Source organism: Macaca nemestrina, chromosome 14, assembly GCF_043159975.1.
Source record: "Macaca nemestrina isolate mMacNem1 chromosome 14, mMacNem.hap1, whole genome shotgun sequence".
In the NCBI taxonomy this organism is placed as follows: domain Eukaryota; kingdom Metazoa; phylum Chordata; class Mammalia; order Primates; family Cercopithecidae; genus Macaca; species Macaca nemestrina.
This window is the reverse complement of record NC_092138.1, coordinates 13,178,331-13,202,768: the sequence shown is the minus strand read 5'-3', so window position 1 is coordinate 13,202,768 and position 24,438 is coordinate 13,178,331. Positions and strand designations below refer to the sequence as shown.

The window sequence follows — 24,438 nt, the reverse complement described above, 5'->3', positions numbered from 1 at the left end:
TTTCTCTCTGGCTGCCCTTAACATGTTTTCCTTCATTTCAACTTTGGTGAATCTGACAATTATGTGTCTTGGAGTTGCCCTTCTCAAGGAGTATCTTTGTGGCGTTCTCTGTATTTCCTGAATTTGAATGTTGGCCTGCCTTACTAGGTTGGGGAAGTTCTCCTGGATGATATCCTGCAGAGTGTTTTCCAACTTGGTTCCATTTTCCCCATCACTTTCAGGCACACCAATCAGACGTAGATTTGGTCTTTTCACATAATCCCATATTTCTTGGAGGCTTTGTTCATTTCTTTTTGCTCTTTTTCCTCTACACTTCTTTTCTCACTTCATTTCATTCATTTGATCTTCAATCGCTGATACTCTTTCTTCCAGATGATTGAGTCAGTTACTGAAGCTTGTGCATTTGTCACATAGTTCTCGTGTTATGGTTTCATCTCTATCAGTTCTTTTAAGGACTTCTCCACATTGGTTATTCTAGTTAGCCATTCATCAAATCTTTTTTCAAGGATTTTAGTTTCTTTGCGCTGGTTACATAGTTCCTCCTTTAGCTCTGAGAAGTTTGATCGACTGAAGTCTTCTTCTCTTGACTCGTCAGAGTCATTCTCCGTTCAGCTTTATTCTGTTGCTGGCGATGAGCTGCGTTCCTTTGGAGGGGGAGATGCGCTCTGATTTTTTGAATTTCCAGCTTTTCTGCACTGCTTTTTCCCCATCTTTGTGGTTTTATCTGCCTTTGGTCTTTGATGATGGTGACATACTGATGGGGTTTTGGTGTGGGTGTCCTTTCTGTTTGTTAGTTTTCCTTCTAACAGTCAGGACCCTCAGCTGCAGGTCTGTTGGCGTTTGCTTGAGGTCCACCCCAGACCCTGTTTGCCTGGGTATCAGCAGCGGAGGCTATAGAAGATAGAATATTGCTGAACAACGAGTGTTGCTGTCTGATTCTTGCTCTGGAAGCTTCGTCTCAGGGGTGTACCCCACCATGTGAGGTGTGAGGTGTCGGTCTGCACCTAGTGAAGGATGTCTTCCAGTTAGGCTACTCAGGGGTCAGGGACCCACCTGAGCAGGCAGTCTGCCCGTTCTCAGATCTCAACCTCCATGCTGGGAGATCCATTGCTGTCTTCAAAGCTGTCAGACAGGGGAATTTACCTCTGCCAAGGTTTCTGTTGCTTTTTGTTTAGCTATGACCTGTCCCCAGAGGAGGAGTCTACAGAGGAAGGCTGGCCTCCTTGAGCTGTGATGGGCTCCACCCAATTCGAGCTTCCCGGCTCTTTGTTTACCTACTTAAGCCTCAGCAATGGCAGGCGCCCTTCCCCTAGCCTCCCTGCCACCTTGCAGTTAGATCTCAGACTGCTGTGCTAGTAATGAGGGAGGCTCCGTGGGTGTGGGAGGCTCCGTGGGCGTGGGACCCTCTGGGACAGGTATGGGATATAATCTCCTGGTGTGCTGTTTGCTAAGACCCTTGGTAAAGTGCAGTATTAGGGTGGGAGTTACCTGATTTTCCAGGTGTTGTGTGTCTCAATTTCCTTTGGTTAGGAAAAGGAATTCTCTTCCCCCTTGCAATTCCCATGTGAGGCGATGCCTCGCCCTGCTTCAGCTCTCACTGGTTGGGCTGCACCCGCAGACCAGCACCAACTGTCCGACACGACCCAGTGAGATGAACCTGGTATCTCAGTTGAAAATGCATAAGTCACCCATCTTCTGTGTTGCTCACGCTGGGAGCTGGAGGCTGGAGCTGTTCCTATTCGGCCATCTTGGGCACGCCCAAATGTGGTTCTTAACTAAAGAATGCAACTGTGAAAAGTTGCAATCCATGCAAGATTTATTCATTTATTCATTCAGCTCTTTAGTACCTACAATGAACCAGGCACTGTACTCAATGCTAGAAATACAGTGGGGAGACAAGACAGAAATATGTGTTGCTTTTAAAGAACTTACAGTTTAGGAGGAGGTTACGAGTAAGTAGATAGCTAAAAATTCAGAGTGGGAAGGAACTATGACAGAGAAAGAACAGGGTGCCTTGGAAATACAGAGAACAGTAGACAACACTAATGAATGTTCCTACCGTTGTCTATCTCTGAGCTTTACAATGCAGTCTCTACTCTTTTGTGGGCATTTTGTGCCCTATTTTTAAAACCTTTCAATTAGAAATTGAGACAGCTATTGAGTACCTACCATGTGGGAAGTGCCCTGCTTGACAGTGTTGTATCTTATGAAGCTTATGGAAGAGAGTACAGAGTTGAATAAGACATTTTTTTTTCCACACAGAGTGCTTAAAATCTAATAGGAGAAATAAGATTACATAAATAATGAATGCAGTGCAGAGTGTGGTGTTTATCATAAGAGACAAACAGACCAAATGTCAATGGAGGTATTTCTGATTTGGGGAATAAATAAATGCTTCATGATAGGGTAACTTTTAATGTGAATTTTATTGAATAAATGAGTTTAATGATCAAAGATGAAGCATGGGGGTTACATGTCTGGTGGGGGAAAAAAAACACACATCAAACGCAAACACACCAAATCTGAAAACAGGGAATGTGATGATTTTATTCTACTCTCATTACATCCCCAGCATTAATCACACTGTCTTGCATCCGTCAGGTGATCAATGAGTAATTTTCAAATGAATTAATAGGAAAATTCAAGGCATCTTTATTGAAGATGCAAACTAATAGTTTAACTGGAATCTTAAGGTGAAACTAAGATGATAAAGCTGGAGGCAGGTCATGGGGCCAGGTAAAGATTTTGAATGTCATTGAAGAGTTTGGACCTTATTATTCCCTTACCCCTATGTTTACATAACACCATTATGTTCACCAAAGCTCACTTGACCTTAAGATGGTCCAATCAGGTAGTCAGGACAGTAATTATTGCCCCATCCAATAGAGAAGAACTCAGAGACAGTCCAAGTAATTATGGATGTTATGTCAGGAAATAGCGAATGCAAGGTAGTACACCCAAGGTAGTACAAACTCAGTTTCTATTCCTTTGTACTGCATTATGTCTCTGTTCTGAGGCAGAAACGCCCTTTTGGTGTTGGGAGCTGTGGAAAGAAATGACATTATCAGAGCTGTTTCTAAGATAAACTGGGAGTGAAAGGGGCTGGCAGCCAGGTCACTAGGGATGAGGACATTAAAATAATGTGAGAGAAGACCAAACTGTTGTGGTGACCATGAGCATAGGCAGACTAGGATTTCTTTTTAGCAGGGATAAAAGGTTTTAGCATGAATTCTACCCTTGCTGGTCTATGACCTAGGTCAGGGTTTCACAATCTCAGCACTGTTGACATTTGGGGCCTTGAATTCATTGTTGTGGGGACTGTCCTATGCATTGTCCCTGACCTCTGCCTGTTAGATGCTCCTAGCACACACTTTCCACCCACCTCACCATTGTGACAGCCCCAAAATGTCCCCGTGGCCAAATTTCCCCTGGGAGGGAAAATCGCCCCCATTTGAGAACCACTGACCTAGGCAATCAATTTTGATTAGTTTCCAGAAAATCAGTGGACCCTAAAGAGCACATTGGGCATTTAGTGGGAAAACATCAAGCAAAGAAATGCAGTCTCATCTGATGGGTTTAGGTTTCTTCCACTGACAGTGTGCATGATGGCTCATAGTTAATTTGTTTGACCAGCATTGCATTTTAAATAATGGGTTTTCATTTTGTCCTATTTATGGTCATTTTATCCAATTATTTTTATTCAGCACCCAGCTTTATAAGTGTGTATAATCCTGTTATGCTCTATTCCATTATGGGAACTTCCTAACAGAAGAGCACACAGTAATACAATTAAATAAACATTTTGGCTATTGTGTTGGCCTCACACATTTCCTGACTTTGGCTGGATTCGAATGTGGTTATGGGATGGGAAGGGAGACAATGGGTCACTAAAAAGAAAGACAAAGGTGCTGAAAGGTGACATGAAACAGGTCACCACGGTTCCCAGATTGGTGGGAAGAATTCAGATACCACTTAAAATGGAAAATATCCTGTAATGAGAATGGAGCTAAAATTTTCTTCCTCCCTCCAAAATTCCATAACACAACGGCAAAAAGTTTCCTGTGTGGTGCTTTGCATGAGCTACAACAAATGTTGGTCTAGAAGGACTAAAAAAGAATTTGCATGTTTTATATATATGAATATAAATAATGTAAGTATAAATATGAATATAACTATAAATATGTAGCAGAAATTGCAAAGGCATTTCTAAACACATTTAATGTGGTAACAAAGCTTATGCAAGAAAGAACAGAGAGCATGGCCTTCCTTCATGCCGGGCTCACTTGGTGACTGGGCACAATGGACAGGTCTGGGCAAATCAGCCAAGACATGAGTCATTGTTTAGGTTTTCCTTGGAAACAAAAGCTCCTGGGAATTTGACATCAAGTGTTTGCCAGACTCTGTGGACTTGTTAGTCTCTTGCAGGGCCACTAACATCGCTTCTAAGATGATACCCTGAGAATCAGCCAGTTTCCTCTGCAAAGACTTGCCCTGAGTGCTAACCAGCATGGCTTTGCAGAGAGAAGGGAATTTGGGGCATGTCTCAGGGAGTCATTCATCCAACATTAAGACAGTGTTAACAGGGAAATTGTGTGTGTGTGCAACCAGACATCACCTGCCTTCCCTGCAGGGAGCTTGTGACAGCTGAGAAAATGTTTATAAAGCATTTTGAGCTCTCACTGGGGTGGTACTGTAGAAAGGCAAATCTTTGATATGACTCTCTCACTTCTGTCAACTCCTATTATTAAGCAGAGGTTGCCCCTGCCTTTCTCAAAGTTCCAGTCATGGAAAGTAATTATTAGGAGTTGCAGGTTCCATTTTTCACCTACCCAGTGAAGATTGTAACCATCTCTGTTAAAGAAAAAACTTTCCGGAATCTACAAGAGATTTAAAAACCTCAATGTTTTATGTAGTTTAATTGGGAATGAGTAAAATGTAGACGCACTAAACTACCTTTGAAATAGTCCGCATGTACTAAACGAAAGAGAGAAATAGTTGGCAAGTTTCTCTTCAAAACTAAATGTTTGAAATATGTGATCAAGACATCTTGCTATGTTCCAGGCAAGTCTGATTTCATCTATTCCCACTTGAGGCTTTTGAAATTTATGGGATGTAAGCCTTTTTTTTTTTTTAAATGCTGCAAAGAAGCTGATTAATTTTCAAATTAAAGCAATATCTGATCTCTAGTAAGTTTCCTGGCATATAGCATTCAATAAATACTGTTTTTTTTTTTAATTGCTTTTGCAGAGCACCGGCCTTTTCTCTTAAAATGAGGATATAGTGGCCCCAAAGCCTCCGAGTATTATTTAGCAGGAGAAAATCTAGGCCGGTTGACTGAGTGCTTTTCCTTAAATTGCACATGATCTCACCTTCTCAAAATACCCAGGCTCAACAAAGCTATATAAGGCCATGTGTCAATCTTCTCAGTCATATATGCCTAATGTTTAGTCCTATAGACTTTGAGAGCTTGTAGAGGCCTTAGATGCCATTTCTCAAATTTTGTTTTCATGGAGCAGGAAACGGAGTCCATGAGAGGGAAGTGGCTCACTCAAGGTCACACCATTCACTTCCAGCAGTGTCTAGAGAGGGCCCACATCTTCTGACATTCTAGTCCAGCTCTTTATTCCACACTACTGCCTGGAGTGCTGGATTCTAAGAATTGCTCAGCTTTAAATACTGTCTTCAGTCATGTTCCATTGGAGAGCCACAAATCATTAAGGTAGCAAATATATTTGCAAAATATATAATGGATTTATGATTTATGTTGTATGTATAAGTTGCATATTGGCATTTTCATTACATTTGCTATATTTAATATTGTTATGCTTTGTCAAAATTGTTATTCTCATCCATTCCACAAGTGTTTATTGAGTGTTTATGCAAGGCACTGGAGATAGTGGTGAATTACACAGACAAAATCACTGTAGCAAATACTATTGGCGTTCCCCCCCGCGCCTGTGTCCTCTCAGCTCTCACCACCCCAGCGCTTGCCTGCAGAGTCTTGCTGCAACCACTCATGAGTCTGCATAAAGACCTTCTCTGGGCTGGGGGCGGTGGCTCATGCCTGTAATCCCAGCACTTTGAGAGGCCGAGGCGGGTGGATCACAAGATCAGGAGATCGAGGCCATCCTGGCTAACACAGTGAAACCCCCGTCTCTACTAAAAATACAAAAATTAGCCAGGTGTGGTGGCACACGCCTGTAGTCCTAGCTACTGGGGAGGCTGAGGCAGGAGAATCCTGGAGGCGGAGGTTGCAGCAAGCCGAGATCGTACCACTGTACTCCAGCCTGGGCAACAGAGCGAGACTCCATCGCAGAAAAAAAGAAAGAAACAAACAAAAAAAGGACCTTCTCTTTGCTGGAAGCCTCCAGTCAATGACAGGTGGGAGTTGGAGGGTAAATGACCCTCACCTTTGGGATGGGGTAACTCTAAGGTTCATTCTACTCCATCAGTCCAAGTTCCCCAGGCATTTGAACGCCAGTTGTCCACAGTGCAACCCCCTGGATAATGTATGCATTACAGGCTTCCTACCTCTTTTTGTTTCACTTCTTGACTACTCCTTTTGTGCTTCCTGGGATCTCTTCTTAGTAAACTACTTTTGCATGGCTCCTTAGTCAGGGTCTGTTTCTAGGGGAGCTGGTCTAAGACAGTCACTGGCTTCTTGAAGCTCAAATTCTAGAAAAGGATGCAGATAATAAACAATAAATCAATAAAAAAAGGTCACATATGGGTGCCTACTGAGAAGAATGAAATGATAGAGAGTGGAAAGGGGTTCAGAGAAATTCTGATTAAAGTGTGAAGTTGGGGTCCCTCTGATAGTGTGATATTTGACCTGAAACTTGAAAAACAAGAAGTAGTTACAAAAAAGAGTCTGAGGGCCGGGTGCGGTGGCTCACACCTGTAATCCCAGCACTTTAGGAGGCCGAGGCTGGCGGATCACTTGAGGTCAGGAGTTCAAGACCAGCCTGGCCAACATGGTGAAACCCCATCTCTGCTAAAAATACAAAAATTAGCCGGGCATGGTGGCACACACCTGTAATCCCAGCTACTCTGGAGGCTGAGGCAGGAGAATCGCTTAAACCCAGAAGGTGGAAGTTATAGTGGGCTGATTGTGCCACTGCACTCCAGCTGGGCCAACAGAGTGAGACTCCGTCTCAAAAAACAAAACAAAACAAAACAAAAGAGCCTGAGAAGAAGATTCTGGGAAGAGGTATGAAAAAATGCAAAGTGAGCAGGAATAGGAAAGAGAACACTGGGCTCTTTCATGGGGAATGAGGCTAGGGAGGGGGAAGGCCGAGGAGGTTGGCCCTGTCGTGAGAGACTCTGTAGTAAGGATCAGAAGTCATTGTAGTAAATGCAACGAGAAATCTTTGGAGGATGTTAAGCAGGAGAATGCAATAATCTGATTTATACTTGAAAATGATTACTCAGGCAGCTCATGGGAAACAGATCAGGGGAAGGCAAGAATGAAGCAGTGAGCTAAGTTAGAAGGCTACTGAAGAAATCTAGGTGAGAGATAATAGATGCTTTTCAGTTTCCAGACTCAACTGTTGATAGAGAACAGAAGTAAATAGAATACAAACACAGAGTGCATACACATTTATATCTTTGTCTCTGTGGGTATTTATATGTACTGAAGTGGTTCTTAGCATTTGGGGGTGAGAACTCTTTGAAAATCTGATGAAATCTGTGGATCTCCTCTCCAGGAAAATGCAAATGTGCACTGACACACAATTTTAAATGTGTGCTGACAGGTTGGGAAGTCATGGAGTCAGTTAATAAAACCTCAAGCATATGTTTTTTGTGTTTTTTTTCCTACATCTGTTAGTAGGGGTAGGCTCTCTATAGCGGTAAGTAAGTCCCAAAGTGGATCATAGTTCAAACATATATTTTTGTTTGTGGATGAGAATGGAAGGAAAGATAGCTCAACTTCATTGGCCCTCTGGTAGAAAGACTCTGAGATGTGTTCTACGCTGTCTACGCCCACATAACAATACTGGGAGAATTCGTTGTTCCTTGAAACGGCCCCGTGCTATCTTCAAGTCATAACTTCCAAGCTTGCCCTAGGTATTATCTTCATTTTGGCCAGGTCGAAGGGAGTACACAGAGGAAGTCTTAAGAGGCAAGGCCTGGAAGTGGGACCCATTGCTCTGCTCCCCCTTCATTGACTAGAATTTAGCCATCTGCCCACAACTAACCACAAGGGAAGCTGGCAAATATGGTGTAGCTGTTTTCCCCACCCAGCGGCTGGGGAAAACCGGAAATACAAATTTCAGGAACAGTTAGGAGGTTCAGCCATAATACACACATTTTTCTTTATATTTGTCACATAGGAGTTGCTCAATGTTACATTTTTAGAGAACAGTGGAAATACCTCACATTGTAAGTCTGATGAAAGACAAGGGATGGAGCCAAGTGAAGGTTGGTCAGGAGGATACAATACCCTTTGTGTCATGATTTCCAGAACCAGTTTAACTCAAAGCAAGCCCTCTTCCTAGACTGTGGAGATGGGACTTTCTTTTATTAAGGGTATGTCCTTAAGTAAAAGATTAAGATCAAATTGAAGTGGAAACTTGGCCCCAAACTACACTGTTCTGTGCCCGGAGGAACTGGAATTAATTTGAAGCACACTATTACTCACCCCGATTATGTGCCAGTAGGAAAGGGAGATGATGATACTGTCAACAAGGCGAATTTTGTGTTCATTTTCTCTCACTCCAATGAGCAGTCATTCTAGATCTTAGATGTGACAGTTCATTGGCTACTCAGGCAAGCACTTGGCCTATCTACTCTGGACTCAACTCTGGTCCATCCTTTCCCTGAAGCAAAGCAGCCCAGAGACTCCTCTTTCAAACGTCCTTTAGGGAGTGGGTGTGGTCCTAAGAAGTTGGAGGTGAAGTCCATTTTTATTAGTAAATCATATTTTACCATTTGATTCCATGACAATGGTAAAGTCATTTTTCTTGGGGGTGGAGGGTGGTGAGTCTTACCTTAAAACATAAAGAAATTCATTTGAGAACATGGCAAATTTTAATTTCTTCAGCGTTAGAAGGGAGGAAAGCTGATTTTCTCTTAACATACTAAAATGATTTTTCTGAAACTTAAAAATATCCAGAAGCTGTTTTCTCTTGAGATCAGAACCTTTCTAAGCCTCAAGTTTAATGTTTGAGCTATTCAGGACCTCCAGGGAAGGCCAGGTTTCTTCCATGTTGCCTGTTCCCAGCTCCTTCCTCTGATTCTCTCATTTACATCATAAATATTCCTTTTCAACCCCCTACGTTTTAGCTCTTTCCTTTAAGAGAAATTTAAAAAGCAGTATTTTTTTTTTTTTGCCATTTATTTTATTTAATTTGAATTCCATCTTAGAGTTGTTAATGTGTTTACATGCTATTTTTTCCTATATTCCTTCTCTCCGGTCAGGGAAAATGTTGAGCTTTCTTCAACACGAGATGGATTTAATTGGTTAATTTCATAATTTAGAGTCTTTCTTGGTCTACATTCCAAAAGGAGGGGATTCTTTAAGCTCAGTACAGCTACATTTACTTTTGAAGGAGCCCTTTATTTTGGAGTGAATAAAGTCTCTCTTATTAAACAGAAAATAAAAGAAGGTTTGGCAGGACTCTACTCCCCATGGATGAAACATCACAGGAAATTGAGAAATTGTTTCTTTTTGGCCTTGTGGGAAAATTTTGCTTGTGAAATTTAGTGTTAAAGTTTTAAGACGACTGCTTAAATCCATCAAGAAAGAGCTGTTGAATGCATAACAGCTTCTAGGGAAGAGGTGCCAGCCTGACCTTTCTGTATCTGGTCTGTTAAATGTTCAAGGAAGTGTGTGGTATGATCAAGAAGATTGTATTCTCTCCTACATAATGACTGAGTTAATTTTAAACAGAACGTAGAAATAGTTCATTAATTTAAGAATAATTTTGTGAAAAGTTGGCCTCAGCTGGGTGCTCCTTCATTTGTGCCTGTAAGACAGGACATTGTATAGGCCCAAATGAGAAACGAATCCTAGGTAAAGAGTCCAGTTTCCATTCTCGGGTTGATCTATGGGCTCCAGAATTTTGATATTAAGCCTGTGTCTTGAGCTTCAGACCATCCTGCCAACTGAGGGTATTGCTTTCCATTTTCTTCACATAGGCACCTTGTTTGAAATTTGTGGCTAAAACCCATGTTCTCAGTTTGACTCCTAAATCTATTTTCCTTCTAAGTTCCTTAGGGACTCTGTGGGCAGCATAACCATATACTTAATTGTCCAAATCTGAAACCTTCATTGTTTTCTCTCTGCACTCCCCTCAATTTGCAGTCAATCACCAAGTTCTGCTACTGTCCCTAAATATGCCTGCAGTCATCTCCTTTCCTTCACCTTCCCCTTCCCAAATTCCCAGTTCAGGCCACAATTCTCTCATGCCTTGATTTCTCTAAAAACTTCCTTAACCAATCTCTTGCTTTCAGTTTTTTCCTCCCGTAATCCTGATTTCACCCTGCAGCCAAAATGATTTTTCTAAAATTAATCTTGACAATGTTACTTCCTGGCTTGAGTTTGATTTCCTTTTTTTTTTTTTTTTTTTTTTTTTTTGAGCCTAACTGTGCAATTTTCACTACAATATCCAAACTCTTGACTTGGCCCTTACTTGTACCTCTCAGTTCCCTCTCCCCACCCACCTTCCAGCTGCATCAGCCTCTGGACACATCCAGCACTTCTCACCTTAGCCAGAACTGGATTCTGAGTGTGGTCAGCCTTCTTTCCTCTGCTCTTTCCCATTCTTGGCTAATTCTAATCTATTTTCTAGAAATCCTCTGAGCCCTCTCTCTTGAGCCCCCTTCCAATCCTCCATTGGAATAGAGGCTTCTTTTCTGAGCTCCCACACTCTGAACTTATGTCTTAGATGGCTCATCCTCCACCGAGTGCAAGCTCCGCCGCCTCCCGGGTTCACACCATTCTCCTGCCTCAGCCTCCTGAGAAGCTGGGACTACAGGCGTCTGCCACCACGCCCAGCTAATTTTTTTCTTTTTTTCTTTTTTTTTTTTTTTTTGTATTTTTAGTAGAGACGGGGTTTCACTGTGTTTGCCGGGATGGTCTCGATCTCCTGACCTCGTGATCCTCCCGCCTCGGCCTCCCAAAGTGCTGGGATTACAGGCGTGAGCCACCGTGCCCGGCCAGCTTCTTAAGGGCTGCTTTGCAGCTCATTTCTCTTTGAAGACTCTGTTCTGCCTGATAAATAAATAAATGAGAATGAATAACTACTTATAGTGTTTTTCTATATTTAAAATTGAATTCTAATTATACTGTTATAAAATTCGGTTAATTTTGGTGATTTTGGAGCATGGGAAATGCAACTAAAAAAGAATGAAAAAAAAACCCACTATGATTTGACATCAGAAGATATGAATCCAGGCACGGTCACCACAAGCTGAGAGATTTGCTAAGTGTATCAGCCTCCCTGAGTCTCAGTTCCTCGTCAATAAGCATAGGATAATTTCTCATGTAAACAAAGCTTGGCTGAGGACCAAGGAAGAAGTGCCCAGTGGGTGGGTGGAGGCACTCAGTGAACTGTAATGACTTCACAGGTGAGAGGAATTCTTATTTTCTGTATATCTGCAGTTCTCATTGTGCAAAACTCCAGCTTGGGAGAGGTGAGGTGTGAATGGTTTCACGGGACACCGATGGGAGGGGAATATTCGCCAGGTCTCTTCCCAATTAGGTGGAGCCACACCAACGGTGGGGAATTCAGCAATTCCTGTAAGGGGAAATTGTTCCTCTTTAGTTTTCCCATTGGGTAGAGCTCAAAAATACCCTTCTACCCTCTCAAATACTGTTGGTGACAGTGAGACCTGGCATAGTGTTGTAGCAATTTGATAACCTGTATTGAGAACTTTCACAATATTCATTCTTTTTGAATGAGTAATTCAATTTCTAGAATTTATCTAAGGGAATTATTTTTAACAAGAGAAGGGGAGCACTTAAGATGTGTAAAGATGTTCATTGCAGTTGTGTTTATTATAGTTAATGATCAAAAATAATCTGAAACGTGCAATCAGTGAGGGATTGTGATGGCATTGCCCTTTGGTGGGTTCTCTCTAAAATGGGAATGTAACGTTGAAAAATTACTTAAGTGAAAAAAACTAGGTTTAAAAAATTCAATCTGTGGTTTAATAAAAAGTGTTTAAATCAAACAAGTATAGGAAAACAAAAGATGACCAGTGGGATAATACACTTCGGTTTAAATGGGGTTAGTTGTAACTAAGAAATCCGTAGGCAGGACTCTGCCTCCCTAGACTAACAGCTCCAATGAATGAAGTTCACTGTCTTCTGTGCAAACGAATCTTTATTTGGCTTTGGCTCAAGGCCAGGCCTCCATCTCGTCTTCTAAAACCTGGAAGGAAGCATTCAGAGGAAAATATCGATCCGAAGTAAACTTCAGCTTAGAAGTTGGGGGGCTGAAGTTGTAGGATACCAGGGAGGGAAAGCCTGCATTTACCCTTGAGCAATCATCATGACAACAGCCTCCTAAGTCATCTTTGAGTGTGCAAAGAGCTTTTCTGTGCATTGTTCACTTACATTGATTTCTCTTCAATTTAGCTAGCTAATTATCCAAAATGCCTGTAAAAATTATGAAAGAGGAGGGAAACACAGTTACTGATTTGGGGTCCATTCCCTTTATCTTCCTCATATTCAGGGATTTCCCCACTGCGCAGAATTAACTTTGAACCCAGGGAAATTACCTAGAAGGAAATAGCTGGGCTCCGGAAGCAAGCAGACATTTCACTGTGGCTTTATTCACGGGAGGCTCTCCAGACGTTTGGCAGATATTTTCTTACACGTGCCTACTGGACCTTGTGTTGTAAGAGGCACAGAACAGCTGTACACAGTCCAGCGTCACACAGCAAGTCAGGAGCAAGAATCTGTGTAGAATTAAGACCTTTTTGTCCCTCCCTCCTAAACTATCTAGCCCAAGTGTCTGCTCTCCCACGGGATTTTGTGCTCCTTTTTTTTTACTGTCTGTCTCAGCTTCAAAAAAGATCTGTTTTCTCTTATTATTTTCCCACATTGCTGTGGTTCAGAACCGTAGTGCATTTGTCAAATGCATTGTGTGTGTCTTCACCCCTGCAGCTTCCCTGTCAGATGATTCAATACAAGGCAATGATCTCTCCACTAAGGGGGAAGAAAGAAAGTGAGAAAGAAAGAAAACAGCTCAGAACCCTAAACCCTGGGTTGTGGCTATTTTTCTCCTAGACAGGCTGCTCTCTCTTATCTGATTGGAGTCTCCGTGTTCTCTGAATGGGAAATAAATCTTAACACAGAAATTCAAGCGTTAGTTTCCAGGTGTTTGATAGGAAGCTTTCATCCCAAGTGGTTTGTTTATTCATTTATTTTTTGTCGGGGGGAGTTTGTTGCATTATTTGACCAAGGACAGTGTTGACCACCTCCGGTTTCTACTTCTCTTTCGAAGTTTATTTTATGTTTTGTTGTGGTTTTCAGATTTCTCATGGTTTGGATTTGGGAAAGTAAAATCAAGACAAGGTGTTGGTAAGTAGTTAACTCACTCCTTCTTTGGATAAGTAATGAGTCTATGTTTTTATTCGGATGAAAATGCTTGGACCCTCTTTACATTCCACGGTCTTTGATTCATTTTCTGTGTTCCTGGTTTTTGATTTGTTGAAGTAGGTCTAGAATTTTTTCCAGAAAAGGCATTACTGTTGTTAATTGAGTTCAGTACATGGTTTTACAGTTTTAGATTTGACTCGTTTTTATCCTGTGGGGGGGGTGTTAACTGTCGTTCCAGTTCTAGTTTGTGATGCATTTTTAAGAAGGTTAAGAAAATAAATGCAACAGGGAATAGTTGATTGAACAGTCAAGCTGGACAAGTTTAGGTCTTAACTTTCTTCCATTGGCCAAGATGTAATAGAGTTCTGAATTGGTAAATCAGTTTCCATTTATGACCATTCCTCTTTCAAAACAGATTGTAACGTCCAGACGCTGTGATTTGTGCTTGATTGCATTCTATTCCCCGCATTCAAACTATGTGCTGACAATTGAAAAGCAGAGTTTGTAGCTTACCAACTGAATGCAGATGATGTAGCTCATCATTAGAATTGAAATCAGGTGTGATCTCTTGGGACCTCTAATTTGTTCAGAATTTTCTATGGGTACAGAGACAATGAACAGGAATTGCTCAGAAGGCATGAGAAGACAGGCATTCTTACATCTTTCACATGGGTTTCCAAGATCCGACCATCTTGGGCATCTGTTGGTTCGTATAGTGTTTCTTTTGGTAGCAAGGTTGGCCATAGGTAAAATGTCAAAGTAGGGGAAATGTATCCATGTCAGGAGACTGCTCAATTCCAAACTATCCACCCTATGCTTGTTCATCCTGGCCATATAAGGAGCTGTTTCCTGTCACTTTCGAACCTGACATCAGACCTTGTCTTGTTGGGCAGCCTCTATCACTGTCTGTCCAGTGATCCAAAAATGACCAGTGGGCTGAGGCAGCCTGGCCAGGTGGGGCCTGGGCATGGGGGGAAAGTCACCTTGACTCTCGCTAGTTCCATGGATTCCAAGGTTAAAGTTCTTAACCCGCAAAGGGGAAGTGGAGCCCTGGCAAAGTTAGAACATCAAGCTCAAGTAGTCAGGGCTTCTAGGCAGCTCCCCAGGGGCAAATTTCAGACACAGCTGATCATTGTCACTTTACCAAGATACCGGAGGGAGCATCCTGCCTGGGCAGTCTTAAAGGTGTTCTGTTTTACGGGTTTGATGCATATGCGTGCACAGGTGTATCGCGTGTTTTTGGGGAAGGTGGTAATAAACTCTCCCATCACAGTGCTATAAGACAGGGTCTTGCTTCTGCTAAATTGCAAGTCATTCCAACCACTTAAATATTTTTTCAAGCCAATTTGCACTGCTGAAGGGCGCTTGTTCCTGAAAAGCTGCAAAAATGTGGTTTTACTGTTTTAGGCCACAGCAGAGAGTTCTTCAGAATTATTCTTCCAGCTGCAATCCGGCAGAGGTGCTGCTCTTACAAAACATAGGTTTCATTATTTTTCAAGTCTGCTGAGACCAACAGTTTAGGAGATGATTGCCATTGAGAAGATAGTGTGTTACTCATGGTTCCCAAAAGAAAGGGGCACACCACGCAATGCAGAGCCACGTGGGGAAGCGCTGGGATCCATTAAGAGGCAGAGGAAGGAAGGGAGAACTTGGACAGGAGCTGTTAGTGTGTTTCCAGGGTAAGGAACTGGGGAGGGAGGGTAAACAGGTTTAGGATTGGCTAGTCTGAGTAATTTCAACAGGCTCTAGGGTACAGGAGCTGTCTAGAGTTGTCAAGTACCTGGCCCTGGCGTGGGGAGGGCAGGTGGATAGTGGCCTGAAGTGTGAGCCTCACATGAGGAAGGTGGTTGGGGGTGTTGTCTCTGGATTGGTTGATTTGCATTTGAAAGGCGTGCTCCCAGGCAGGGTGTTTACCATCTGTAGGAACTGACTCACCCTTTGTGGGAGGGCTGTCCCTCCAGGATCAGCAGGGCCCCAGATGTCAAAGCACCAGAATCCAGAATATAAAAACGCTTGCTTAGTACAGCTGCTCAAGAGTACTAACCCTTCCCCTCACCTTGAAGGCACTGTTGGTATTGAGAGAAGAAAACTCCCCCAGATGACCTTCGTGATTCTTATCCCAGGAAATTAAGTCTACGATAGGCTCAGAAATGTCTGTAAAGTCATAGTACAGGATATGCGACCAAGCAGACATATTAAAATAAAAATGGGCTAAAAATGTTTCCAGACTGAACTCATGTTTGTCAGCTGAGTGATTAGAACTATTTACCCTAAATCAGCCAAGTGTGCACATACCTCGCCATTTAAAACTTTATATGAATATTATAATATAGTTTTTCAAGTCCTCATATGAATTTCGTTTAACACATGGTGATGTGCCCCTTTATTCTTCTGTCTTTTTCGTGGTGCCTGCTCAAACACATGCATAGACATACAAAGACACATCCTGTGATATGCGCAGACAGGCTGCTGTCAAATTATGTAGACATTCATTGTCCCCGCTGAGAGCTGCTTCTGCCTTCCCAACTTTGCTGTGCTTTGCATTCCGTTATATCAAAATGTTCACAGAAAAATGGGCTTAAACCCTGCAACCTTGACAGCCATATCAGTCTTCTAGGTTTTGGAACATCAATAATGAAGAAAACAGCACTTGAATTAATATCCCCCTTGATGAATTGTTGAGGTTTATGTGTTACTCACATTTGTCAACAGTGATTTTTCTGGCAAAGTGAAAAGGCTTTTGAAAAATTACCTGTGGTACTTTATACTGCTTCTATGCTTAATCCTCCTCTCGCTCCCCAAACAAAAGCTCATTCCCTTCCCATCTGTTCCATCGGAGTTGGGCGTTTTAATTGGAGAGGTTTAGGAAAGAAAAGGGTATCCCTTAGTGAGGAAGGAGAAGCAGAGAGCAAATCACTTGGTTGGACTCTTTAAGTGAGGGCTTCGCTGTGCACTTGGCAGAAGATTCAAAGTCTGAATTCGGGAATCTCAAGTTGTCTTCTAGGTATCAGCCTCCTCAGACATGATTGAACGCTGCTCTGACGTTCATGAACTTCAGAGCATGCTGGGCCAGAGGAGAGTCAGAGAAGAAAGCAACTGGGGTCAATGCATTTCTAATCGTTGCAGGGGCTCCAGAAGGAAACATTGCTGGATGTCTGACAGCATGTGGAGTGTTTTAAAATGAAACTCCTGTACAAAGGCATAAGAATGATACCATGGACTTCCGAGACTGTGGGGAAAGGGCAGGACGAGGGTGAGGGATAAAAGGCTACACATTGGGTACATTGTTTGCTGCTTGGGTGATGAATGCACCAATATCTCAGAAACCACTAAAGAACTTATTCATGTAACCAAACATCACCTGTTCCCCAAACAACTATTGAAATAAAAACAAGAAATTTTAAGAAAAAGAAACTCCTGCATTTCTGGGGGTAAAGGTAGTGCCTGGAATCTACTGAGAAATGTGCAGCCTTGACTGTAGTCCTTCAGGGAGCTCAGGCAGTAAGGAGCATGTTTTGGTAACCTTGCAGGAGGTAACAGCCGTGTCTGGAACCAAGGAAGGGAGTCAGTGGTGACGTTTTATTGACAAGATGTAGAAAACTTAGCATAACATATCTTCATTTTTTTTTTTTTTTGAAACTGAGTCTCACACTGTCACCCAGGCTGGAGTGCAGTGGCGCCATCTTGGCTCACCACAGCCTCTGCCTCCCGAGTTCAAGCAATTCACCTGTTTCAGTCGCCCGGGTAGCTGGGATTACAGGTGCGTGCCACCACATCTGGCTAATTTTTGGACTTCTAGTTAAGATGGGATTTCACCATGGTGGCCAGGCTGGTCTCGAACTCCTGACCTCGTGATCTGCCTGCCTCAGCCTCCCAAAGTGCTGGGATTACAGACATGAGCCACCACGCCCGGCCAACACATCTTCATTTTTAATTGCTGGCCAGAAGCTGGATGATCTAGGCCTGTCAGGGAGCAAGTTGCAGAACAGGGATGATTAGGAATATTGGAAAGAACTTGTCTTTGTAGTTATTCTTGGCAGGATTTCTGCTGTATCCTAACGCAGGTGAGCTAGACACAAGACGAGCATAACTGATGGGCTTGCCTTTGCTTTTGAGTGTTTTGTGGCTTCTAAATTGGCTGTGTGAGGACTTGTTTGCAGAAGTGAGCCGAAGTGCATCATTAAAAGCAGCTTAAATGCACATCCCTTGAGAGAATGCTTCAAAAATTACCTATAATAACAGCAGGCTGTCTCCTGCATAGTTTGTTTAAGACACTGCTTAGCTGGGGAATGTCCAACTCTTATCACTACAAACTGTGATAATCTCCATATGAGGGGGAAAAATGGATCTTGGAGGTTGGGGGATGAGGTATTATTATATTTCATAGGGGATTCAAGACTGGTTAACAAAACAACTTTTGTTTTCAGAATTGCTGTGCTTCTCACTAAAATAGTTAAGTGTGAGGGAAAAGGCAGAAAAAGGATGGAAGTGCTGAAACATGCATTTAGTTGGTGGGGGGGTTGGAAGAAAGCACATTTCCTTGCGTAGGAAGTAGCAATTCAGACTTTTCCTGGCATGGCATTTGCCTTGGCTGGGCATTTGATTCTGCCTTTTCACCCCCTATTGTCTTTTCTCTTTATTCTTTCTCTGGGCTTATGGCAGTAGTCGGGTCAGTGGTCTGCTTCCATGGAACCCTGCCTGTGTAATACATACCTTGTCCACCTCCCACGTAGACAGTGCCTGTCATGAGCCACTGCTGTCTTCATTGGTTTGAAGCTTTCACGTAGACCTTTATCTTTGCGAATCTAATTTTGGTTGCAAACAGTATGAGTTTAGTGGCTAATGGGTAAATTGTTTAGACAGGATACAGTAGACTGTATGTGTGAGCATATACATTCTGAGACTTTGGACTAGAAAATTTGTCTTGTACAGAAAATGCTATGATTATTAATTTAATACAAAGACACCAAGTAATGACTCTATAAAGAGTATTACAGCTGAAGACAAAGCAGGTAACTTTGCCATGGGATTGATCCGTTATTGTTATAAAAGTATTTTGTAGACAAAAGTGGTGCAGACACTCACAGAATATGAAGAAAGAGGAATATAGTCATAGGACAGTCAAATGTATATCTGGTCTACCAGTTAAAGTTCATTTAGTAATACCTAGTAGTAATACATACTCATGAAGCAGATTTAAATTTGTAATACATTTTCCTATTACTAGTCTCATTCTAGTGTCATAAAATAAGCAAATATTATTTTGCATATGAGTGGATGTAGAAATCCAAAGAAAGTAAGTGACTTGTCCAAAGGGTAGAGACAGAAACCCAGATCCTGAAATTCCCAGAAGAACTTTCAATGCTCTGTGAAATAGGAATCCCAGATTCATGTTGAGAGTTTCAATGACAGAGTGTTCTAGACACAATCACAGAACAGAGAGGAAAGCTACATATTATCTTACAGGAGAAGGAAGTGAAGAAATTGGAGCTCTCATACACTGCTGGTGGGAATAGAAAATGGTGCAGCCACTTTGGAAAAGTTTGGCAGTTCCTCCAAATGTTAAATATAGAGCTACCATATGACCCAGTAATTCCACCCAAGAGAAATTAAAACACGTGTCCACATAAAAATTCATATATGAATGTTCGTAGTAGCATTATTCATAATAGCCAAAAAGCCAGAGCAACCCAAATGTCCACCAACAAATGAATGGATAAATAACGTGCGACAAAGCCACACAATGGAGTATTATTAGGCAATACAAAGAGAAGAAGTACTAATACATACTACAATGTGGATGAATCTTAAAAACATGATGTTCAGTGAAAGAAGCCAGTTACAAAAGATCACATATTATATGGTTCCATTCATATGAAATGCCAGAGAGATAGAGTGTAAATCTGTGAATATCCTCGGCTGAAAGTGGGGAGAATGGGGAGTGAGTGCTATCTGGGTGATGAAAATGTCCTACAATTAGATTATAGTGATTATTGCACAACTCTATGAATATACTAAAACCCACTGAATTGTACACTTTAAATGGGTAAATTTTATGTATGTGAATTACAGCTCAACAAAACCATTGATTACAGGAGAATATATGTATTTTTCTATCTCCAGGCCCAGCTTCCGTTATCAGCAATGATGATGACTCTGCCAGCCCACTCCATCACATCTCCAATGGGAGTAACACCCCATCTTCTTCAGAAGGTGGCCCAGATGCTGTCATTATTGGAATGACCAAGATCCCTGTCATTGAAAATCCCCAGTACTTTGGCATTACCAACAGTCAGCTCAAGCCAGACACATGTAAGTACAGCTGTTTATACTTATTGGCCCATTTGCTGCATAGCTGTATCAACCAGAGTGTTTATCAGAGTCCCTGACAGGGATGACTGGCGGGGGGCAGGGTGCAGTGAAATGTCTGAGGATTCTTGCAGCTTTTGGTCCAGGAATAGATCCTTTAGTTTGTTGCTTATGGAATTCTTTGGGTGTGTCTCCTGCTGGGAAGGGAACTGTGGGCAGATACTGACTTCTCTTGGGATCTATTTTCCAAAACCATTTGTCAATGTGAAGTTGGAATCAGGCATGCTTATCTTGAAAAAAAGAAAGACAGAAACCAGAAGTATCATTAGAATGCACATATATCAGTTATAGATGACAAGCAAATGAATGTAATTTAAATTTAGCTTGTTGAGTCATTGAAACATGCACTCTAGGTAGCTGGGAAGGCACTGTGTTGCCCACAGGTGGTATCAGTTTGGGGAGTCCTGTATTCTTTGCTCAGTCTGAGTTCCCAGCATGAGGCCTTGTTGCATTGCCACAATAGCAAGGAGACATGTTAGCAGATGATTTGCATATTAAGTACATTGACTTTCATTTTTCAAAACCAAATTAACCCATTAATCTCTGTTAGCAAGCTTGAGATTTTTCTAAGGGCTTTTTGTGCTATCTTCTGCACCACTGCTCCAATATTAAACGTGTAGCACAGCCTTAAAGACAACACAAAATAAACCCACGGTGGACAAACAGGCTTATGGCATTGGGATTCCAGGCCTTCCTTCATACGTGACTAAGGGGCCGTGAGGGCAATGACATCAGGTGGCCCGGATCCCAGAGATTCCCTGCCACTAAGGAGTGGGTATCCTGCATGTTTCCATCCCGACTTAAATACCATTCTCCTACCTTGTCATAGAGGTAAGGTAGAGGATTACTGCAAGGTTAGGCTTTGGGGGCTGACTCTTCGTCAAGAGCTTTCATGGGATGAAGGGCCTTAGCAATGAGTGTCAGATCTGTGCATGTATAAGGAAATATCTATAACTTCATCCTATTCACTCAAATTTATCCCAAGGTATGTTTAAGGTTGGATGTGAGTTTAAATGTTAGGAAGAACAGTATTATGAGCTTTTAATGTGTGAGACTGGAATCCACCAGAGATTTTGGTTGACTCTGTAACATGACAAGATAAATAGAATAATGTGTGAAGAATATTGAGCTCCTTAAAATAAGAGGTATTAGTTGAAATCAAGGTATTATTACTCTTAATATTGTCATTATGGTGTGAACAAGGTGAGTAGAGGTATTGCTTAAAATGTGCCTTCTTTGATGGGGTGAGCCTCCTCCAAAGATCCTTGGAATGCCCTGTATGCAGAACTGTCAAATAAGGAGTAAGACTAAGCAGGATACTGTGATGGGAGCATCTGTCATCATTTTGATTGTTCTCCCTAGGAATAGAGTACTTTGACATTGACACCTCAGTCACCACCCGAACCAGGCCTATGATGCTTTTCAGTTAGCCTGAGGCTGTAGTATAATTGAGGCTGACTAAAATCAACATACCCTCAAAAAGTTGCTTTCCTTTGTGGAGGGAGGGAAGATAAAGCTGCATAATTAAGTAGACCCGATCAGCCCAACAAGTCCAGTAAGAGAAATTGAACAAATGAGCAAGAGAGCAAACAAACAAAGTAACAAACAAGATCTTCTAGACAAAAGTGGGCTACATGGCTGGAAGTGCTTTCTTCCCTGGGAGGCGGAGATAGGCGGATCACGAGGTTGGGAGATCGAGACCATCCTGGCTAACACAGTGAAACCCCGTCTCTACTAAAAAATACAAAAAATTAGCTGGGTGAGGTGGCGGGTGCCTGTAGTCCCAGCTACTCGGGAGGCTGAGGCAGGAGAATGGCGTGAACCCGGGAGGCGGAGCTTGCAGTGAGCTGAGATCCGGCCACTGCACTCCAGCCTGGGCGACAGAGTGAGACTCCGTCTCAAAAAAAAAAAAGAAAAGGCCGGGCACAGTGGCTCACGCCTGTAATGGCGCAGTGGCCAGCACTTTGGGAGGCTGAGGCGGGAGGATCACGAGGTCAGAAGATCGAGACCACCCTGGCTAACACGGTGAAACCCCGTCTCTACTAAAAATACAAAACATTAGCCGGGCGTGGTGGCAGGCACGTGTAGTCCCAGCTACTCGGGAGGCTGTGGCAGGAGAATGGCGTGAACCCAGGAGGCGGAGCTTGCAGTGAGCCGAGATTGCGCCTCTGCACTCCAGTCTGGGTGACAGAGCGAGACTCCGTCCCCCCTCCCAAAAAAAAAAAAAAAAAAAGAAATCCAGGAAGAAAGGCTTCAAAGGTTTATTTCCTTAATCTGGAGTCTGTGGAGATTTTTTGCAAAGGTTTGGGTTCCCTTTGGAGTAGTCTTGATTGTGTGGCTCAGTCATTCTGTGCCTCCTGTCAGTTTCTGGCCTCTACCCAAGTGGCCAACCTCCATTTGGTCATTCCTTCTGTATAAAGTCTTGCTAGGCCCTGCACCCAATCGCAGTGTCCCGGCTTTGTGTCCTCAGTCACTCCACACCATATACCAAAAAAGATTTTCATTTTTCCAGGCAACAAGCCACGTATACGCTCATGATTTTAAGAACACTTAAAATCACAAATCTTCCATGAATCCTTTTTCAAATAAATGAGAACGAAGAAGCGATTTACTTCTTTCCTTCCCTTCACCCTTTTGTAAATGTCATTTTTTTATCTCATATTTTTTTTCCTTTATCTTTGGTGTATCTGTGGCCTTCTGTTAAATATTGAGTATGAGCACTCTCATGTGTTTCTGCAATCTCTTTTAGGTTAGATTGTAAGCTCTTGGAGAGCAGGATCTTTATCTGTTGACCTATTCCTTCATAGCACAGGACGTGGTGTACCTTTGATGTTGGCCACATGTTGACCAGATGTAGCTTTATATTACTGAAATATTAATTGCTAGCAGATATGTAACAAGAAAGATGACTCATAATCATTTTCATTAGTTTTATTCCTATCAAACTTGCCTACATAGTTATTTATTAGACAAGTTTTAAATAATATATTAGCCAATTTAAACAGATTTAGATAACAATTTTAGCAGAAATAGGCTTTGGACAAAAAATCTTTTCTTTGAACATTCTAATTGTAGTCATGCAGAAATTAAAATATTTCAAAATGTATAGACCTGACATGTAGACTAATCTGTTGCTATAGGCCCATGAAATGTTGAGAACTTAGATTTCAATTAGATAATTCCCATTGACTATATATATGTGTGTGTGTGTGTGTGTGTATATATGTGTGTGTATATATATACACACACATATTTATGTGTGTTATATAAATATACACACATACATGTACTCTATATATACACACATATGTATATGTACATATACCTATATGCACACACATACACATATACATATGTATGTGTGTGCATATAGGTATATGTACATATACATATACATATGTGTATGTGTATATATATATAAAAAACATATATTTTAGAGACAGAGTCTCACTCTGTCACCCAGGCTGGAGTGCAGTGGCACAGTTGTAGCTCACTATAACCTGGAACTCCTGGGCTCAAGCAATCCTCTTGACATAGCCTCCTAAGTAGCTAGGACTCTTAGGTACGCACCGCCATGTCTGGCTAATTTTTTTTTTATTTTTTATTTCTATTTTTTGTAGAGATATAGTTCTCACTATGTTGCCCAGGCTGGTCTTGAACTCCTGGACTCAAGTGATCCTTCCCAACTTGGCCTCCCAAGGGAGGGATTGCAGGCACGAGCCCCATTGAATATTTTTTACAAGTGAGCTTTTAAAGAACCTCTAAAGAAGGGCTCTTTTAAGAAGTTGCAATGAAAAAAACGTTGAGAAGATCTCAGAGAGAGTTTAGAAAACTTATCATGTGCTTAAAGCATAATATCACATGGACAGTACAACGTTACCATTCTTATGGATCCGTCAGAGACTTGAGCCAAAAACTGGCCTATTTACTTCTCTTTCCTAAAACTGCATGCTATTCAAAGATGTTGACTTTAGAATATACACGTGATCTTACAAAGATCACTGAATTGTAAGAATCTATTGTGTGTATGATCTATATGTATGATCTTACTCATTTCACTGAAGTTTAAGAATCTAACTTACATAATAAAGACAATTCATTAAATATTTATTTATAACACTATTTTAATGCTAGGAACTAGAGAGCTCTTGAAAATAATGGCTTGTTCCCTGCTCTCAAGGAGTCTCACTGGCAAGGCCGATAGTTAGATCATCATATAATCATAATGCAATGTGATAGGCATTACAATAGAATAGGTTAGAGCATGGGTCCAAAACCCCAATTACCACCAAGAATCAGGCACGTCAATGTAAGAAACAGGCTGGAAGAAAAATGATGTGGGGTAGTGAGGACCATGCTGGAGTATGGGCCTGGTATTGCCAGATATTCTAATTTTTTTCCAGAGAAAACAGGCGTTTATTATTTTGTGTGGATTCCCCAAGATTTAAGACACCGGGTGAGATAAATAAAAATATATCAGTGTGAGGCAGGTTTGACTCGCAGTCTACCACCCGTTTGTG

The 24,438-nt window shown here is 41.8% G+C and overlaps 1 protein-coding gene across 10 annotated transcripts in view; it reads left to right on the top strand.

Annotated features, from left to right (window-relative positions):
• LOC105498757 (neurotrophic receptor tyrosine kinase 2) overlaps positions 1-24,438 on the top strand; it is a 376,720-nt gene that overhangs the window by 185,903 nt on the left and 166,379 nt on the right. For 6 of the 10 annotated variants that reach the window (XM_011771075.3, XM_011771074.3, XM_011771073.3 and 3 more), the window contains 2 exons: positions 13,484-13,531; positions 19,673-19,861. In XM_011771075.3, the coding sequence (XP_011769377.1) occupies positions 13,484-13,531; positions 19,673-19,861 (237 nt within the window). The remainder of the gene's footprint in view (positions 1-13,483; positions 13,532-19,672; positions 19,862-24,438) is intronic. The other 4 variants (XM_011771078.3, XM_071077602.1, XM_071077604.1 and 1 more) reach the window with 1 other exon arrangement.